At 42.5% G+C, this 21,308-nt stretch overlaps 1 protein-coding gene across 3 annotated transcripts in view; it reads right to left on the reverse strand.

Annotated features, from left to right (window-relative positions):
* Positions 1-17,998, reverse strand: part of ppp3cb (protein phosphatase 3, catalytic subunit, beta isozyme) — a 45,375-nt gene extending 27,377 nt beyond the window's left edge. The window contains exons 1-2 of one of the 3 annotated variants that reach the window (XM_022202953.2): positions 17,650-17,998; positions 1,903-2,103 (exon numbers count right to left, since the gene is read on the reverse strand). In XM_022202953.2, the coding sequence (XP_022058645.1) occupies positions 1,903-2,103; positions 17,650-17,692 (244 nt within the window). In that variant the 5' untranslated portion in view covers positions 17,693-17,998. Of the gene's footprint in view, positions 1-1,902; positions 2,104-17,039; positions 17,262-17,649 lie in introns of those variants that run through there. The other 2 variants (XM_022202955.2, XM_022202954.2) reach the window with 2 other exon arrangements.
* Between the last annotated feature and the right edge of the window lie 3,310 nt (positions 17,999-21,308).

The raw sequence follows: 21,308 nt of genomic DNA on the forward strand, positions 1-21,308 counted from the left end.
TCTGGAACTGTAGGATCAAGTGGAAACTGCACTTCCTCGAATGTCCACTTGAGGCTGTTTCCACAAGTGAGTCAACCTGTATAGACTCCTATGTTAAAATATCCAACTTCGCAGAGGAAATAAACAAGCTACAGACTGGTACAAAACCACAGATTTGGTCTCTATAGGTAGTTTTCCTGTTCATGACATCTGTACAGGTGTTACATTTTTATATAACCTACCTTTTTAAATCGTATGAAGGCTTAAAGTTATGCATAATCAAGCGCATGGTTGCTTTGAAAGTAGGGTGCCATCATAGGACAGTCAGTTGCCAGCCTCAGTTTTATTCATGCTTCACCTCTTTGTTCATTTTTGGATTAGCCAATAGTTAGAAGGAGTCATGCACTGCCAGGATGGCAATGGTCGGAGCAACCTCACTAGGCCTCAGAACAGCACTTCAGAAAACCTACGAGGGAACTGCAGGAGGAGTTGCTTAAACACTGGACACGAGAGGAATTCTGGCTCAATTCAAAAATAATGATTTTTCAAATTAACACACTGCATCTGCTTCATTTAACCCTCGTGTTGTCCTGCGGGTCAAAATTGGCCAGTTTTAACATTTGAAAATGTGTGGAAAAATCTGTATATTTTCACAGTAAAAGTTCTGATGTCCACGTTTTCAACATTTTTGGGAAATCTTTGAACATTTTTTTGTGGAAAAAAAGAAATGTTAAAAATGTTTCTTAAGAACATCCAGAATCCAGCGAAATTCGCTGGATTTTGGTTGATTTTTATGTAAATGTTCTTAAAGAAATTATCAGACGTTTTACTGATATCATTTTAGATATTTTTAGGATTTTTTTTTTGAAAGATTTTTACTCATTTTTTGAAAATATTTATTATTATATTATTATTATAAGAATTTTCCTGCACAATTTGGGGGATTTTTTTTAAAAAAATAAAACTTTTAACGGAAACTTTTAAGGAATTATTGGAATTTTCTTCCTGAAGGTGTTGCAAATTTTCAGAAATTTGGGGAATATTTTTGGTGAATTTTTTGACTTTTTTCAGACAAGGAAACAATATTTTTTTGTGCCTGTGAATGAAGACAACAAGAGGGTTAACCCACATAAAAGCATACTAAAAACATAGTGTCATGAGGGGTTGTGTACCGGTCTAGTTCTTGGACAGGGGTAGTTAAGAAACAACTTGTGAGGAGTCCAGCTATAAAACTACTGCTAATAAGAGAAATTACTCTTCAGTTTTTATCCAAATGGAACAAACAAGATAAGCTGCTTAGCTAGTTTACAATCTTTAAAGACCTCTCCAGACGAAAATCATTCAAAGCTAAAGAACCAACCCTGTCAATTTGCATGATGCTACTTTCTGTACCATTATTTTTCTTTCGAATCAGTATGCAGTTTAAATATGTATTGCTGAATTAGTCCAATATTACAAATTGCCATTGTACTGTAGAGTAGCTGCCTTTGCAGAGTAGTTTTAGAACGTCTGAGGAGAGCTGTAGGTGAGCTGGTGTGCTCGAGTGGGAAGTGGTGGAGAGATATCTGCATATTCTAATGGAAGCAACGGTGTAGAGTGAAACTAAGCCATTTTAGGGCAGGAAGGGATTATTTTAATGGTAAAAACTTCAGAATGTGTAACTTGAACACAATGAGATTAATTTTAATAGTTAAATGACCAGTAAGGGACTGTAAGCTAAGCTGGTCGTAGCGTCGCATTTTCTGTGCAGACATGAGAGTGGTATTGATCTTCTCATCCAACTCTAGACAAGCACATACACATTTTTTCCCAACATTGTAAACAATTTTTTTTTATTGATATCAAGCATAGCTTTCTGACTTTATTTTGCTGTTTCCTAAATTACTCATTTACAATCAGAGCTTCTTCATCACTACACCTTACCCGTGACTGGCGCCTCAATGTCCAACATAGTGCGCTCCTGGCGCAGGATGGCGGCGCCCTCATCGATGATGCGTAGGGCCACGGCCTCCTCCAGCCGGCCCTCTTTTGTGAGGTGAGCTTTGAGCAGGTCCACCCGCGGTCGGCCCTCTGCATCAAACACCTCCTTCATGGTCAGCCGGTGGGCAAGGGGGAAGGGGACCGCTGAGGGGGGAGGTCAGGAGTGACAGAGAGGAGATGGAAATGAGAGGAAGGTGTGAGGAGAGAGATGGAGGCAGAGGAAAATCGATGATAGAGAGTGGAAGGAGGGTGAAATATAGCAGAAATTGGAGATTAAGAATGAGGAGAAGAGTTTGAATGGGAGTGTGAAGATGGAGGTGAGTTAAATTATGCAGGGAATGTGAGAAGTCGATGCAGGAAAAAAGAAAAGAGTGTTTATTATAATGCAGAACATGATTTATTGACATGTGCTGTATTCTTCAACAAGCTTGCCTACAATTGTCAGAAGCCCTCAATCTTCACCATTATCCTGATCACACCTATTTGTGTGTATGTGTGTGTGTGTGTGCGTGTGTGTGTGTGTGTGTGTGTGTGTGTGTGTGTGTGTGTGTGTGTGTGTGTGTGTGTGTGTGTGTGCATGTGTGTGTGTGTGTGTGCATGTGCATGTGTGTGTGTGTGAGTGTGTGAGTGTGCGTGTGTTACGTAGGCCGAGGCGGCTTGTATTGAAACAGGGGCTGCCAGAGTTATCAGGGCTGCCCGCCTCTGTTCTGCAGTAATGTCTCTCTTCCTCTCTGACTCTGTTCTGCAGTAATGTCTTTCTTACATAATGAAGGCCCCCAGGGCGCTGCTGGGGAGGGGGGTTGACTGACGACGAGGGTGATACAGCAAGAGCGCACAGCTGCACGTGAGGAGGCACATACACACATGCAAAGACACACTCGACACTCGATACACACAAGTGTTCTCAACAGGCTCCAACTCAGCGGCAACAAACAAAAGGCAGAGGTGCAGGCACGCATGCGTACATCATGTATGGCACAATGGCGTTAACACGCATGATTGCACATGTGTGTGTGAGCAGTGCTATGCACACACACACACACACACACACACACACACACACACACACACACACACACAAGCTCATAAAAGGTATTGTTATGCAGGATCCACAGAGCCTGTTGGAGCCCCACCAGTGCTAACACAGATAATGGCCTAGATCACACACTAAAAACTAGGCCTGGCTATCTCTCTCAACACACACACTTTCACTCTCTGTCACTTTGTCTCTGTTTGCACTCTCTCTTTTTGTCCCTTCTCAGTTTTTTTTTTCAGTTTTTCACTCGTCTGTCTCTCTTCCTGTTGCTGTAACAGGCCTCAGTCTCCAGTGAGCGTTCACACGATTGTCCCTCATTACATTTTAATGTGAAACACACGTTTTATTTCATTTTGACGGTACAAGTAGCTCATTGAAAAACAGATTTTTTTTTAATGTAGTCACCACTATCCATTCAGAAACATTTAGCCAATGCTAAATGAGCCATCATGTCAGGCTGGATAAATCAGTTACATTCAACACAAATTACTACATTATGAGGATTTTACTCATATTTTCATTTACGACTGATCACGCATAAACACTTGCTGTATCTGTTTTACGCTGTTCTCAGCTCAAACACCATGCAGCCATCTGGATCTCACCTTGTCCTGGATCACACTAAAGATGCCCACGAGTACTTCAGGCACCCTGAAACCTCACAACATCCCAAAACACTTCAACCAGAGCATATTTCAGTGTGCACTAAGCCTTCTGGGAAGCACAGAGACACATCTGAATGCATATTTGGATACCCAAAAGCATCTAATAGCACCTCGGGGCTCTATAAGATAGCTGCTAGCACACCCCATGACACTTTTACACGCTTTAAAATTGCACACAACACACAAGAGCATGCTGATACATCCCAGGACACCTCAGGGCTGCCAAGCTGAAGGGTCTGTTTTCCATCGATTTGAGAACAGCGGTTCTACATGTTAAAACCAGTTTTGCATTACAAGTTTGGACCGATTAATATTTGAAAAGGTTTGTGCACCCCAGGTTGTCAGAGAACATAAGCCAGAGAAGGAATTACTCATGCATGCTGGTATTTGTGTGATTTCATATTTATTTATAAAAGGAAACAACAGGGCCCGGCCAGTATGTGGCTAAACCTCCTACTTCACTGTACTGTAATACACTGTCCTGTACTACTGCACTGTGCTGTGAAATGTACCGATGTTGGTACTTGTCATTGGAAAAAGTTGCAAGCACAGTGGAAAAGGGGCTGCAATATTCTTTTGAGGCTTCCACATACACATGAACTCAATCTGTGCATGTATATTTCTGGTTTGAGGTAAAACTGAGGCCTCAAGAGTGTGTGTGTGTGTGTGTGTGTGTGTGTGTGTGTGTGTGTGTGTGTGTGTGTGTGTGTGTGTGTGTGTGTGTGTGTGTGTGTGTGTGTGTGTAGAAGCGAGAGGGACACACAATGTGAAACTCGTAAATTGTGAGAGCAGTGTGAAAGTAGGGCAGGTATGAGAGAGTGGAGAACAGCGGAGACACAGAGCTCAGGGAAAGAAACTATACTTGGGAAAACTATACTTGGCAGTTGGGGAATAGAGAGAGGAGAGGTTCAGCACCGACACTGTCAAACCACTTGACGACCGGCCGTTTGATGAGAGCACAGTTCAAGGGGAAACACGATTGGATTCTCAGTCAGATTTTTTCAGAGGCTCAAGACAGAAACTTGTAAATTATGAAGAGAGCACATTTGAATTTAATGAAGTAATGCTGATATGAATTTGAGAAACGTGTTGGTGCAGCTTTTTTTTTTTTTCAAAGCAATCGTAATAGGCCAAATAAGGATTTTTGCTGACTATAATTTTGGCAGCATGATTCAGAATTTGTAAGCCTGGAGCTGAACATGAAGGCAGAAGACATACATTTATACCTAATTCACGCTTTAATGTAGAGTATTTTACATGCATTCAGTAGCACAACTCATCGTCACATTTGTCATGTGCAATATTCCAATTTCAGGTGCAAAATCTCCTTATCATGGGTAATATTACTTTACGACCTCAGTGCCATTGCCAGTATGGTACCTTCTATTCTATTTTCTCATGTTAGCTTACTTATTATCTCTAATTTCAGTAATCTATCGCACTGATAAGTTATCGCTTTTCTACTAGGCACTGCATTTACAGATGTTATGTAATTTTGTCTCTGAGGAATATCTGGCAAAAGAAGTTCCACTTATGTTATCTTCAGCTAGCTTGTTGGACATGTGCTAGGTCAGGTTCTTGTATTTGGCATTTACTTTATGAGGGTCTATACTCGATTAGACAATAAAGCAAAAACATTTATTGTATTTTCACAATAAGACAAGCATTCACTCCTATTCTGGCAAATCTATGAGGCTGCGCGTTAAGCTACATGCTAACATTGGCATGTTTATATCCTCCCAGTTACTCATGTTCAACATGAGTAATTTTCCCCCTCTTAGTTCAGCTCCAAATATATATATTACATCCAGTGTTGGGGTTGGTACTCAAAAAAGTATTGCATTGCACACTGCTTTTAAAAAAAACAAAAGTAATGCATTACTTTACTGATTTACTCACGGTGAAAAGTCATTTGCTGCACTACATGTTACATTACTGTTGTGGTACTCTGCAGTATCATCTGGGATGTGCAGTTTACAGTATAATGTTAAACCTTACCCACATATTAGCACAAATCCCTGCCGTGACGATGAAAATATATGCAAGGTCTTTGTTTTATGCCCTTTAATAAAGTGTTAAATTCAGCCATTAAAAAAACAGCCCAGTCCCAAAATTCTAACGCAGAAAAACACTATAGCAGCGACAAGGCTCAACTGCATGTCTAAGATAATCAAGGTAGAAGTGGCAGTAGGTCTTTTCAACTTCAAGCGTTCATTGTCTGGATGTGTTTTTTTTTTCCTTGTTGGTAAAGGGAAGTTTCATTTCTCCTCATTGTTGCTATGTGCTTGCTCAAAGGGACTCCAAAAAATACTCCTGATTTGTTGGGTTTCTCTGTATTATTTTGTAAGGTCTTTACCTCTCTAAGTCCCTTGAGAGGACTCACCATGTACTGAATTTGTGCTATAAATAACATTTGATTGGATTTAATATCTGTACCCGGTTCCATGATAACTTATCCAGTTTTGGTTGAAATGTTTTCCCCAGAACTAAAAATATCAACCAAAGAGTCACATTAGCAGAACCGAAAGATTACCAAATTCAATAGAGCTCATCATCTGATCCATGCAAGAGTTCCAGCCAGCCCATAGCTCTTGAGACATTCAGTCTGGACAAGTAATATCCACTCAGAGCAAGCACAACATGAGAAAGTAGAAATGGGTATTTACAGGTTTTGCAATCTCCTTACTGATCATTATTTATGACTAATTCTATATTTCTGGGAATGTTTTTTTATCATGTCTTCTTGTTATTGTACCGCTTTGTGAAACAATCACTTTGCATTTCATTGTCAAAACTGTATGAACATGTGAAAAATAAAACTTTGGAATCTAGTGAAACAAAGTTCAGGTCTCTATTATGTAGGAGGCGGAACAAAAAGTTGTCCAGCTCAGTCAGGTTTGTGGTGAATCACAATCAGTCAAATCAAAGTAAAAATAGTAACCACAGTTCACTTCTCTCAGTGGAGCTTTTCATTATCAACATTTTCACAAAGGATCTGGTTAATTTTCAATGAATAATTTGAATCGCAGTGATCCTGCTTGACACTCACATACAACATGATGGCTCTGCCACCCACCAAGAAGGACATCGGAGATGGAAATCATTTCCCCGAGTCTCTATGAGGAAATTATGCTTTGGTTCCTAACAAAGGAACATTATGTGCCGTTTGATGGTGATGAGAAGACAAGACTCAAATTTTGCATCACAGCTTTTGCAGAAAAAAATCGCACCCACTGACAATTCAATACGCTGAGTAGCTTCAAGCCTCATTCACCAAACCTAGAAAACTGCTGAATTTTGATCACTTGCTATTTCCTGAACAGGTAATCATTGATATCATTATGTTAGAGAGCAGTGCAGTATTGTCATTCATATTAATATTTAAATTACCTTTCTGATGCCTTATCTGGATCTTTATAAAGAACTGTAGTTTTAGTTTGGTTAAGTTTATATGTTGTAAAGTCATCCTGCAGTCTTTTTCAGTCATGTTTCCATCACTAAGATATCTTTCATAGCCAGTAAAAGCTTCATCAGATGGTATTTCCCCCGCAGCACGCAACCTTCATGCCTCTCCAGTGAGACTTAGCTCGATGGAGGGGCATGAAGGTGATTCAGATTTTCTTGTCTAGTTTTTGTCTTTCAGAGTGAACCCATATTCTTACATAAAATATCATGTGATGCAAACCCACAATTCAAACCAAGACATCATAAAAAAAAACCTTGGACAATATTCACCTGCTGTCATAGAAATACCATTTTTATTCAGCTTAAATATACATTTCATTATTGCCTCCGATGCCTTGCAAATAATATCCTGCGGGGTTGATAACTTCACTCAACCAAATACTGCCATACAAGCACTGTTTTACCCATAAACTGGATATAAAATATGGATGTAGCCTTCGGATCTGAAAACTAAAGCCAATGTGAAAGGGCCTTAAAAGTGCTTTCTTTCTAACAGTCAGCAGGGGGCGACTGCTCTGGTTGCAAAATAAGTTTGACTGTAGAGAAGTCTATGAGAAAAGGATCCTACTTCTCACTTGATTTGTTACTTCAATAACCATTTTCCTCATGAGTTCATGGTCTCATCCGCTAGTTTTAAGTCTCCTTCGAGACAGTGTGATGTTGATTTTGTAAGTTATGGTCCCAATTAGAGAAAAAATATATGATAAAACACAGTATGTCAGTGTGCTACTGTATCAGTTTGTGTAGTGTCGTGAAGACAGATCTAGCATTCACTTATCATGTCCATTTCTGAAAGACAAAGATAGCAACGGCCAAATGCTAATCTCAAGGCTTTAAATTGTTACTTTACAAACCAGAGAGTTTTTATGTCCATCTTTCATATTCAGTCTGTGGTTTTAACAAATACTGCTAGCTGAAGGCACGGCAGCTCATTCTCATTTAAAACGTCTCATACAGTATCATCCTTCGGCTTTTGTCAAACTGTAGAAAGAATTTCAGACTATTCCGATGGTTAACTGATCATATGGTGTGATGGAATCTAAACATGTGAGGTGCCTGAAATCTTTGCAGAGCGTTATAAAGCTCTAGTGCAAATGTGGTCTTAGCTTTAAGCTGATGTCCAGTACATGTAGCCTCTGAATCTATTGAAGAATAATTTGGTAAAAACAGAGACTGTTTAGACTAATATTCTGTGTAAAGATGAACAGCTCAAATACAGACCCACTTGTCAGGATGTTACTGTAGCTGTACTAACACCACATATCATTAAAGAAGTTTTTGCGCCAGTAGTGACAGTTACTTGTTGTAGTTGGCCATAGAGAGCATAGTCTGCTAAATCTAATTCGTATAGGTTGATTTAAAAGATGTGAATCATCACAGTTTTCTGTTTAAATATTCTTGATATTTATTTAGAGAGCATGCTAACTTTTAGGGCTGCACAGTGGGTAGTGGATAGAATGTTCGCCTTGCAGCTAGAAGATTTGTGTCCCGGCATTCCTGAGTTCTTTCTACATGGAGTTTGCATGTTCTCCCTGTGCAAGCATGGGTTTTCTCCGGGTACTCCGGCTTCCTCCCACAGTCCAAAAATATGCTGAGGTTAATTGATTATCATAAATTGTCCGTGACTGTGATTCTGATTGTTTGTCTTGATATGTAGCCCTGCGACAGACTGGCAGGGTGTCCCCTGCCTTCGCCTGAGTCAGCTGGGATAGTCTCCAGCCCCACTGCGACCCTAATGAGGATGGATGGATGTTAACTTTTAGAAAGTTGTACAGCTGGCAGGAACTGGACTGGATGAAACATTGACTTAAATCAACATTTTTCAGCATCTGGAAAGGCAGATCAAGGGTTACATTTAAGAGTAAAAATCTGAAATGTCTTGCTATTGGTTGATATTATACCTGTGGGCAAACTGTGACTATGAATTAGGTTTATTTATTCATTTATTTATTTTGAGAAACCCTTCGTCCATTCTGAGGTTTGACTTCAACGACTGCAGTTGAAAATTAGACACCTGGCTAACGCTGGCACATTAGTATTAATGCAACATGTGGTGTCTTTATAAATATATCACTGAAATACCGCATAAAAAAGTGCTAAAATACTGCCAGAGTGAGTATTACATTTTATTTATCCCACACTCTTACCAGCAGTGTAAAGATGGTGTTAGGTTGGCATGCACTGAGCTCAGACCGTAGACATCACACTTGTTTGAGTACAGTGGCAGTGGGTAGTATTTGTCTCAAATGCCGCTGTAAGGCATCTTAACACTTGCTGCCAAGTGTTTCAACCTTGGGAGACAGATTTTTCCTCCCTGACAATACAGTCTGAGCTGTGCCTTGTGTTATGACAAACACCGTGAGCTCCACTTTCTGAAGTGGAGGCAAGTAGAGTGAAAAAAAATTGTATTCATCCAAAACTGTCCCTTTTACTGAGGTGACCAATCACATGATGCACGGCAGGCTGGATGGGCCGAGAGGCTTAAGACGAGCAAAGGGGTGAAAACATTTTTAGCTCCTAATGTACCTTGTACTGTTTTTGTCTTCTGGCCTACTCTCCACAGCTGAACTCCCCAGTGTGGAATTTATTAAGCACCAGAGCTGCCAGCTCAGCCAAAAATCTCCACATTACAGCGCAGCAAGGGGGAGCCTGAGAGAAAATCTATGACTTAGCTTTCAACCAAATCTCCTAAATTTGTTTGGGCTGGCCTAATAGCCTAACTGGAGCAGAATCTGATCGGAATCGTATTATTATTGTGTGCATCATCCCTAATGGCTAAAGTTAATTATGGGGATATTTCATCAGTTTTAAAATAACACAGGGACACTGTCCACAATCGGAGGGGCCGGTGCAGGAAGTGACAACGAGCGAGAACAGACAGATTGCAGGAATGACGGTAGAAGTCACCCATGATCCATCTGTCCTCATTTGTGTGGCTCCTCCAAATGTTGCAAAATATGACTAAATAGGTATGGAACAACACAAACTTTAGCCTCTCAATCATGGGAAAATCGATGTAAAACTTAACTGCGCAGAAAGACAAACTGTATGTGCATGGTAGTTTGAGAAGCACAGTCTATATGTGCAACATGCAGGCTATGAATCAACTCATTACTGTGCAAAACTGTGCCTGCCCAGACTGTATCTGTCTGATGTTCATCCAGTGACATTGACCAGAACTGAAAGCATGCCTGCATACATATATCTATCTATTTGTGTGTGTGTGTTGGATGTGATGCCCTCCTCAGGACCTCATCTAACGCAATCACACACACACACACACCACACACATCTCCCGAGATCAGTTCATCCAACTGCCTGTCTGTGCATGAATAAATGAAGGAGGAAGAAACTGAGGGATGACAGAGTGAGAGGAGCAAGAATGTACGAGAGAGAAGATGCAACTGTTCGCATGCATATTGTGTGCGTTTATCCAGCATCTTTGACTCAGATCAGCTAACATAGATCCACGGGTCTGTGAAGGTGGTGATGGTGGTGTTGGAGAGGAGGCGGGCGACAGCTAAAGATACATTTGAAGTTGTTATTATTAATGCAATGCAATTAATGCACAGCACACACATGAAAGACCATCTGTGTACAGACACACGAACAGAAACAACGGCCCATCCCCTAACAGCCTGTCCTCATTAGACAATCCCTTTCTCTCTCTCTCTCCCTCTCTGGAGTACCTCCTCTATAAATAGCCCCTGCCCTGCCACCCTCCCCACAGGGCATTCAGAGACCTGTCAAGGTGGGACCCCTGGCTCACAGGAATTACACCAAAATCCAATATACACACACACACACACACACACACACACACACACACACACACACACACACACACACACACACACACACACACACACACACATGTTTGTACTTCTATCTTAGTGAGGACATCCATAGGCGTAATGCATTTCCTAGAGCCTTACCCTAACCTTAACTATCACAACTGATTGCCTAACCCTAATCCTTACCCTAACCCTAACCAAACCTCAATTCATACCTGTTCTCTAAAAACAAGTCTTCACCCTCAAACATGGCTGTTTCAAAGTGAGGACCAGCCAAAATGTCCTCACTTTGTAAAAATGTCCTCACTTTGATAGTTAAATGCAGAAAATGGTACTCACCATGTAGCAAGTACAAGAACACACACACACACACACAGTTCACACAGGGCTAAGAGGGAATGGGACAGCATGTTACACTAAAAGGAAATATGCCCAGTGAGCCCGAAGCTTCGCCAGAGGTGATGTGTGTGTGTGTGTGTGTGTGTGTGTGTGTGTGTGTGTGTGTGTGTGTGTGTGTGTGTTTGTGCATGCATGAATGCATACATGCATGTGTGCATATTGGATGTGACTCCACACAGCTTCAGCTAATAGTTGCACACATTTATTGACACGCTCAGAACTTACCAAAGATATGCATCACCCCTGCACTTTCACTTTTAAACAAATAAGCCTAAAGTTCTAGCTTCCTATTTGAAGACATAATCGCACACAGGGATGCGTTTAGCACAGTGGCACATTACCGAATATACAAGCACACATTTGGCAGCAAAATAATCTCATGTGTAGCTTTGTCCTGTATTGTGCTAGTATGCGTTAGGTACAGTATGCTAAGTAAAGTATGACAGTCGATCTCCTAAAAATAATGTGCAGCAGCTGAGACTAGATGAGCCGTATTTCAGTTGTAATATCTACATCGGGAGGTTGGCCAACTTATTACACAAAGGCCTGCGTCTGATTTTTATTCAAGGGAAGAGGTTCAGAACAATTGGAGATAGCAAAAATATAATTTAATCAACTTGCTTGTAACTTTGAGGCAACAAAGATTCAAGTTTAAGAAAGTCAAGATACATTCATCTAGCAGGAGAAATCTGCTCACAAATGACTGTAGAACAACTGTAGAAACTTTTTTCTACAGAAACTGAGATTTACAATTTCATTCAGGGGCTGCACAGTGGATTGGTGGTTAGCAATTTTGACTTGCAGCTAGAAGATCCCTGGTTCGTGTCCCAGCCTTCCCAGGATCTTTCTGCGTAGAGTTTGCATTTTCTCCCTGTGCGATCCTCCCACAGTCCAAAAACATGCTCAGGTTAACTGGTGATTCTAAATTGCCCATAGGTGCGAATGTGAGTGTGATTGTTTGTCTCTATATGTAGCTCTGTGATGGACTGGTGACCTGTCAAGTCAGCTGGGATAAACTCCAGACCAACACAACCCTAATGTGTATAGAAAATGGATAAAGTTCATTTAGTAGACACTTTTATCCAAAGCAAGGTACATCTGAGAGTAGATACAAGGTAGGTAGACGGGGCAGCACTAAGGAACTTGCCCTAAGGTCTTCACTGGACATCTTCGCCCTGATCAGGATTTGAACCATCAACCACCAAAGCCAGGGGTTTCAGTCACTGAGCTATCCATCTGCAACAGAGATGTCTGTGCAATTTTGAAGCTGCTAGCAGAAACACAACACTTTCTCCAGCAGTTAGTGTCGTTGTGCTTCAGAAATAGTGAAATAAGCCCCATTTAAACCACGTTCATCAGGGGACAATACAGGAATGAATAATCTCCAGCTTCACTGTATATTCAACATTGTTAACAAATAATTGATCGGTAGAAAATTAATTATAGAAAACATTCCCCTCCGTAATGTGTTGAATTCATACCATGAACTATGGGTCTGGATTGACTTGCTGATTGGTCTGGATTTGGACTGAGTTTCGAACTTTGTCTATGGAACGAAGACAAACACTGAAAAGAAAAAGATAAATACTGCAATACTCTTATCATCCACTGAGGTTGCAGATTAATTTTTGTTAAATTGTGTTGTATCTACTCTCAGATGTACAGCGCTTCAGATAAAAGCATCTGCTAAATGAAACTGTAGAATTGTAGAAGTTATGCCTTAAATGCTATCATTATGAAGCTCAAGTTTACTTTTTATTTACATTAGGGTTGGTTTAATTCTGCTGTCTTTATTTAGATTGTTTTTGGCCTTTTTCACATCCTGCAGTTTGACTCTTCGTTTAAGAAGATGTGTTGGCCGAAGCCTTGCATGTCCTCCTTGTGCCTGTGTGTGTTCTCTCCAGCTTCCTCCCACGGTCCAGCAACATGCATGGTAGGTTAATCAATGATTCTAGATTGGCCATAAGCATGTACAGTTGTCTGTCTCTCTGTGTTAGCCCTGTGATGGACTGGTGACCTGTCCAGGAAGAACCCCACCTCAAGCTTACTGTCAGCTGGGATAGACTCCAGCCCCCCTGCGACCCTCTGCAGGATTCAGCGGGTGTAGCTAATGGATGGATGGAAGAAAAGGTGTAACTAATGGCAATAAGTGACGATAACTAATGGCCTATTCCCATTTATGTGAACCGGTAGCACTGACACTGGGCACTCATGCACGTTTACCAGGACCCTGACACCAGAGCATCCAAAGGGAACACAGCCATGATTGATGTTATTCGTCACACCTGTGTCTGACAAGCCACCATAAGAAAAAGCTATTGGTTTGCAACATGCTGGAAGATATTTTTAATATTTGGCCCGCCCACGTTACACTTTTCTCATGTGTTTCCTCCATCTGATGGGCTGTTGTATTCACAGGATAGTAAAACAACTGCAGCTATTATTTCACTCCCTTTTCCTCTACACATTTTTAATAGATGAATCATTTAATGTGTGAAAATTAACAACAAACACCCATCATTAGTTTTATAAAACCAAGAGTTTTTTGTTTAACAATGACATGAAATAGAGAAGTGGAGAAAATGCTTCAAATTTAGGAAGACGTAACCTAAAAATGCCCGGTTCAACAAGCTCTGCAAGTTACCCAGTAGGCCAAGAAAAGTCTATGATTTACATTCACAATACCATGATCCTGAAACTATACTGACATATGGGGAAAAAAATGTGTCATTCGGCTGACGATATTAATTACACATGTGCTTTTACCATGAAAAGGAGGGGCACTGTACATTAAACGTAATGTATAATGTGCATTATTTACCTTCATCTTCTCAATAGGAGTCAAGCATTAGCTCAGTGTTATCACGTGTTACGTAACTCCACTGTTTTCATTGCTATAAGGGTCTTCTGCAAATTTGACACATTTAATTTATCTTTAGTACTTCCATTGATCATTTTTCTTGTTAATTAAGCACTAGTTGTGCGCTTTGATGATGCTCAGTGGGTCTGTATTTACTGAACCCAGGACAGTAGCGGCCTTTGTGTATACACTGTATGAGTGTGTATACACTAATGTACAAAGGTTTTAGACACTTGGGATGTTTTGATTCTTATCTTAAGAGCTTTGGCACAGAGCAGCTGGACCTCTCTTTTAGGCTCTTGAAGACATTTGATCTCTCATCCAAGAGGCCTCTTCGGTTCTTACTGGCTGATATATGAAGATGTCATGAAAACTTGCCATTTTATACATCTGAAACTCTCAATCAGTCAGCTAAAACTGAAGAAACCTTTTGGATTAGAACATAAATGTCTTTAAAACACTAAATAAGAAGTCCAGTTGCTTTCTACTGCAGATCATAGGATTCTATTATCTAGATGACTGAGAATCTACACAGATATTTAGATTCTTGTCCACCTTGCAATAACAGCAGCCAGAATTGGTTACGAATGTATTCTGTAGCAGCACAAATGTATTGTACATTCTTGTTTAAAAGTAAAGAATGGCCTCACCAAATGATTTATCTGCCATCACTTTTGAAAATATCCTCACTTTCTATTTAGTGTCTTAAACCTTTGCACATCTCTGTCTAATAAGCGCTTTCTGTCAGGACTGATGAGGTGGTCTGTGTGCAGATAAAAGTTCAAATGTTGCACATCCAACATTCCTTGCTGCTGACTCATGGGTTCAGGCTCGTCCTTTGTCACCAGTGAACGCTGCACAAGGAGAAGCATGATGGCTTCTTCTATGCTATGTTAATCTCTCATCATTATTTCTGGCATGAGACAGAATTTACACAGTGTTTCTCCACAAGATCTGCTCTACTCTAGTCTGACTCTGCACTATTCTCAAATGTTTCCTCTGAAGCCTGCTGCCTGTTTTTCACACACACACACACACACACGTTTGCATGATAAGTAATGGAAATAGGTGTGAGGAGTCCACTGGTTAAGTCAGAGGATGCCGTCCTGCAACTCAGCAGTGTGAAATACTACTTCTTTTGCCTTTCTGTTTTCTCCCTGCCCCACTGTGTCTCCTTTCCTCCCTCTCGCTCCAGCTACTTCACCTCCTCCGTGGCCTTGTCACATTCTCTCCTTTCCTCTCTCCCTCACTTCGCCCCCACACTCTCTGTCCATTCCTCTCGGCATAAGCTTTGTCCTTTGGCTCCATCTCTGTGCGCTTCTACGTGCTAAAATCCATAACGTGGGGAACTACCGGGCCACAGTCCATCTGCCACAAATGACTTCCCTGTGACTGATGCCTCACTCCCTGTGCAGCTTCATTCATACTAAATCATTCTCACCTGACTGATGCATTGCTCTGTTTGTGAGAGAGGATTGTGAGTGTGCATGATGGATGATGCATGAGGATGAGGATATAGGTCGCTCAGTTTGTTCCAGTGTTGGCAACTGAGCTCGGGTGGCCCAGCTGCATTAAAACACACATGCAAACAGAGGCAAAGATGTAGAAATACACACATGTGGAGGAGAGCTGTGGATCTAAGGGGTGAAGGTGTGGAGGCCCGATGTGATGGATGGACTCTGAGTTTGCAGATAGCACCGCCCCTGCACGACTGCATCCATGTAGCTGCACACACAGGCTCGCAGCCATAGGCATATGCACGTGCAGTCCTGAGTCCTACGTGCAAAAAAGCTGCAAGACCCCCTCCACCACCACCATCATCACCCACCTCCCACGCCCCCAGCCCACCCCACCCCTTTCCGAAGCACGACGCACGCACGGAATACCGGGGCATGCCCGAGCGACGCATCCAACTGTCAGCTCCGCTTCTTCCGACAGAGAGCCCTTTTTGCGGCTTTAATAAGGGGGAGCCAGTGGAGGAGAGACGCCGTCGCATGTGACAAGCTGCGTGCACGCCAGCCTTGTTGTGACCCGATAAGCACGACAATCTGTGCAGGCTCCGCGGATCACAACCCCGAGCGGAGCCCCTCCTCAGAGCCTCCCCAGTATAGCCGAACACGCGTAAAAGCAGAAACAGACACTCTAAATACATTAAATATTCCATAATCCAATGAGGCAAGAACACCATCAGAGCGGGATGCATCATCCGCGGCTCGGATACGCAGCCCAGCATCCCTAAACTCCATTTTGTCTCTCATTTGACACTCAGGGAAACAAGAGGGGGACGCCAGGGAGACCTTTTACGGAGACGATACGCACGGGAGAGGCCACTGACACCCACTGACATTCAGGCCTCAGTGGAAAAAAATCGTCGACTCGTAGGTCCGTCACGTTCACTCGTGGGTTTTTTTAAACGTCACATCAGCAAACATCAGGGTGAGTTCATCATACAGGCCTGTGCAATTAAAGTCGCCGGGGGGTGGAGGTGCGCACTCGGCCTGGCAAAGTTACCAGCCTACCTGCTATTCAAACCGATCGATTATCTGACTTTGGCTCAGATTTGACTGGAAATAAAATGCGGATCGCGAATGTAGGCCAACGTGTGGATGTTTTGTGGCACATCCAGCGCGCACTGGCATCACCATGACGCGCAGCCAGACACACAGTTTATAAATACTGGGAGAGAAAGATCAAAAATCCTTCAGTCTCCGAGTGACAAGTCCCCCCTATAGCATCCTCTCCCTCTCGCTGCCTCCCCCGTCTCTCTCCCTCCGTACACCGTGGCATACACGCAACATCATTCACATCCACAGCAGAACCACAACACCAACGATCGCTCGTTACGCGCAGCATTTATTTACCTTTATGTCTGCCTTTCGCTGTCATCGTCACACTGCTTGATGTTTCATTGGAACAAGATGCTCCTCTCCCTCTCTCCCTCCCTGCTTTTTCCTCTCTCTGCCGCTCTCTCGTCTCTGTAGGGTATTATTCAGTAACACGAAACCACCGCTAGGAGCCTGAGCGCGTATGGAGCTCATGCAGCACAGGGTGTCGCACAATTGCTTTGGCTATACATAGAGGAAGAGACATCCCCCCGTTAGAAAATGGGGTAATGCCTCAGTGAGGGGGTGAATTCTAATAGAATAACGAGGGAAGACCCTGATTATGGCGTATCGTGCTGGATACCCCCACCCCCTTCCCCTTTCCATCACCACCTCCCTCCCCTAAAAGGTTCAGAGGCACATGCATGCTGACTCTCCAGCCAAAAATGCTGCTTTTATTATAAGCTGCCATGATAACAACAAAAGGACGGACTCTGTACAAAAAGAAAGAAAATGAAAGAAAACGTGCGAATATGAGACACTGGTGCAACGACAGGGATGCAAACAGAACAAAAAAATACGATAAGTTATGGCAGAATTATTGGCACAGAGGAGCTCTCACTGGCCGTGCAGGGTTTGGCATGCCTACATTTGATCACCCGGTCGGCGGGACTTGCGTTGCTGTCGGACATCCTGGAGTCGGGACGGGAACGGAGCCGAGGGGGGGTTGGGGGGGGCTCTCTCTTCTGTCAAGGGCCGAGATTGTGGTGTCGGTGGGTCCTCCGGCAGGCGTCGACAATATACGCGGTCGCTGGGTGCTTGTCTTGCTGCAGTAGTGGCATCACTCGGTGGAGTCTCCGCGCTCTCTCGGACGGGGGAAGCCTGCTGCTGCGCCTGCGGTGACTTTGGGGGAGGATAGGCGGATACCTAGCTGCTGTTGTGGCATGCTTGGATCCCGAATTTGTTTTTTTGTTTTTTTTGTTGTTTTTTTTTTCAGAGAGAGAGAGAGAGAGAGAGATGGGGGCGGGGGCTGGCGTGGGGGTGCTGGTGTAGCAGTGCTGCTGCTGCTGGTGGAGGTGGGTGGGGGGGAGTAGACTCTGGAGGTTAGAGGCCGAAGAGACGCCTTGGAGAGAGAAGAGACGGGCAGTGCTCTACCTCTCCAGCACGCCTCTGCAAGCGGTGCTGTGCATCTGGCAACACCCCGGAATGGCGAAAGAAGGAACTCCCACGCAGATTCACGCACACGCAGGGGACGCACGCATACACACACGCAGGGCTTGTACACACGCACGTACGCATGCACACAATCAGACTCATACTGCCATCCTGTGGAGACATTGATCACAGGGCTTCCCCCCCACTGAACAGCAACTCTGTGGAGTGGGCAGTTTGTGCGTGGGTGGGTGCTCGTGTAACTGTACAGGACACCGTCTGACAGAACACCACGTGACTTTATAGCATAGTGACCGAATCTGTGATAAAGCAAAGACTAAAGGAGACCTAGGAGTGGATCAAACGTGCATTTTAGACTTTATATTGGCCAGTGAGCCTGAAAAGCAACAAAATGTATTTTACACAGAACATAACTGAACAGTCGCTGAGTAGAAGTAGATGCTGTTTCCACAATAATGCACAAAAAAGACACACTGAGAGGCTGTGGATCTCTGCAAAGGAGATAATAAACTTGCTGACTGATGAGTATAGCACATAAAACATGGCCAGAGTGTTGCTCAGTGTGGGTTTATGTTACCTGTGAGGGTCCCTGAACATAAATACAGCCAATTTTGGCTTCAATTTGTCAGTCTCAGCTGTTTTGGAGTATGTCCGGTCTCTTTACAGCAAATTGATCTCACTTGTCTGCACAGCATGTCTTTCAGGTTTTCAACTCAAAATACTGCAACAGTGGTTCATCTCACCATGACTGTATAACTGGTTTTAGTCCTCTTTTTGGTATGAAAACCAATGAGCTGCTGCTGTTTCCACCTCCTTCAGGAAGAACCAGCTGTCAGTTTGGCTGTGTTCCAATATACATACTTCCACAATTATAGTACACCTGAGAAAAGATTTAGTGTGTCTCAATACACCATGTTTAATGCAATAAGCCCAAAATACCAGGTTGTCCAAATACATCCAGTTGGATTTTGAAATATGCAAGTCAGCATCCTTTCCTGGCCATTCTGACCCACAATCCTCTGCGAGGTCACATCACATCCGTCTCAGTGTCACACACACAGGTATGAACAAGCGCATGAGAACTCATTGCACACTACAGACAGCAACAGTTTAAGGTGCAGTATTATTATGGAGTACATCCCAATTGTATGCACACGGCAGGAGACAGTGTGCAATCTGTAAGGGCAGCTATACTATGTACTTAAAGGAAAAAGTGTGGAACACAGTCTTTGAGCTGGAAGACTGCTGGTTAGTTAGGTATTAGGTAGCGTCTGGGTCATATTCTTACTTGCTTGTAAAGCTATGAGGCTAACTAGTTTGAGGAATGACAGACGTAAACATCGTTATAACTTTACAGCTTTTATTGTACAATTTCAAGTTTATACCAACCACAAAACACAATAAAATGTTTATTCAGAATGTTCTGGAAAAAATTATACTTGAACATTGCACACAAAAAGAGCTCTAGTGCTAACAGTGTAAGATGCTAATGATAGCATGTAAAATGTTGCATGTTGTATAGGCAGTAGAGTTAAAGAAAACACATTTTAGACATCTTGTGATGAATTAAACTGTTAGACAAATATCTGACAACCTAAATAAAAATTGAAGGAGTGACTATAAAATTACTTTTAATCGCATCTTGTGGTGAGGCCCCTTCACATGTTTTAAATCTGTTACACAACGAATAGTACACCCATCAGCCATAACATTATGACCACTGACAGGTGAAGTGAAAAACAGCAATCATCTTGTTATAACACAACGTTCTGCTGGGAAACTTTACTTTGAGTCCTGACGTTCATGTGGATGTTTGATATGTTCCACCCACCTGAACACTGCAGGTTAAGCAACCCCCTAACCCCCCATGGAAACAGCAGTCCTTGATGCCAGTTTCCACCCTCAGCAGAACCATGCACCTCAACACACTGCTAAAACTGCTCAAGAGTGGCCCGGAGAACACGACAGAGCTAAGGTGTTCACCCAGGTTCCACACTCCCCAGATCCAAATCTTATTGAGCATCTGTGGGATGTTCCAGGATAAGCCTGATCTAGGAAGGTCCCACAGGACACACAGAATTCACTGCCACCATTCTGGTGCCACCGAGCATCCCAAGAGACACTGTGTCCATGCCGCACTGGGTCAGAGGAGTTTTAACAGCATGAAGGAGACAACACAATATGAGACAGGTGGTCATAATGTTTTCTCTGATTGGTGTAATCTTGAGCTTTCCAACCAAAAATTATATTATAAATCAAACAATGTCTGTCAGAAAAATCGCAAATAGCTCTGACATATTTTCAACGGCAGACATTTTGATATGTCACAGCAGAAAGCTACAGGTATAATTAACAATGTTATTCATGGTACACCAGTCATTTGTACTGACATTGATACACCTACACACGTGGACAAAATTGTTGGTACCCCTCAGTTAAAGAAGGAAAAACCCACAATTCTCACTGAAATCACTTGAAACTCACAAAAGTAACAATAAATAAAAATTTATTGAAAATTAAATAATCAAAAACAGCCATTACTTTTGAATTGTTGATTAACATAATTATTTAAAAAAACAAACTAATGAAACAGGCCTGGACAAAAATGATGGTACCTCTATAAAAGATTGAAAACTATTTGACCAGAGTGACATGATTAACTCAGGTGTGTCATTTAATTGACATCACAGGTGTTTCCAAACTCATAATCAGTCAGTCTGCCTATTTAAAGGGAGACAAGTAGTCACCCTGCTGTTTGGTGAAAAGGTGTGTACCACACTGAACATGGACAACAGAAAGCGAAGGAGAGAATTGTCCCAGGACATCCGAAAAAAAATTATAGACAAACATCTTAAAGGTAAAGGCTATAAGACCATCTCTAAACAGCTTGAAGTTCCTGTGACAACAGTGGCTCATATTATTCAGAAGTTCAAGACCCACGGGACAGTAGCCAACCTCCCTGGACGTGGCTGCAAGAGGAAAATTGATGACAAATTGAAGAGACGGATCGTTGGAATTGTATCCAAAGAGCCCAGAGCAACCTCCAAAGAAATTAAAGGTGAACTCCAAGGCCAAGGTACATCAGTGTCAGATCGCACCATTCGTCGTTGTTTGAGCCAAAGTGGACTTCATGGG

Source organism: Acanthochromis polyacanthus, chromosome 10 (genome assembly GCF_021347895.1).
Source record: "Acanthochromis polyacanthus isolate Apoly-LR-REF ecotype Palm Island chromosome 10, KAUST_Apoly_ChrSc, whole genome shotgun sequence".
Taxonomy (NCBI): Eukaryota; Metazoa; Chordata; class Actinopteri; family Pomacentridae; genus Acanthochromis; species Acanthochromis polyacanthus.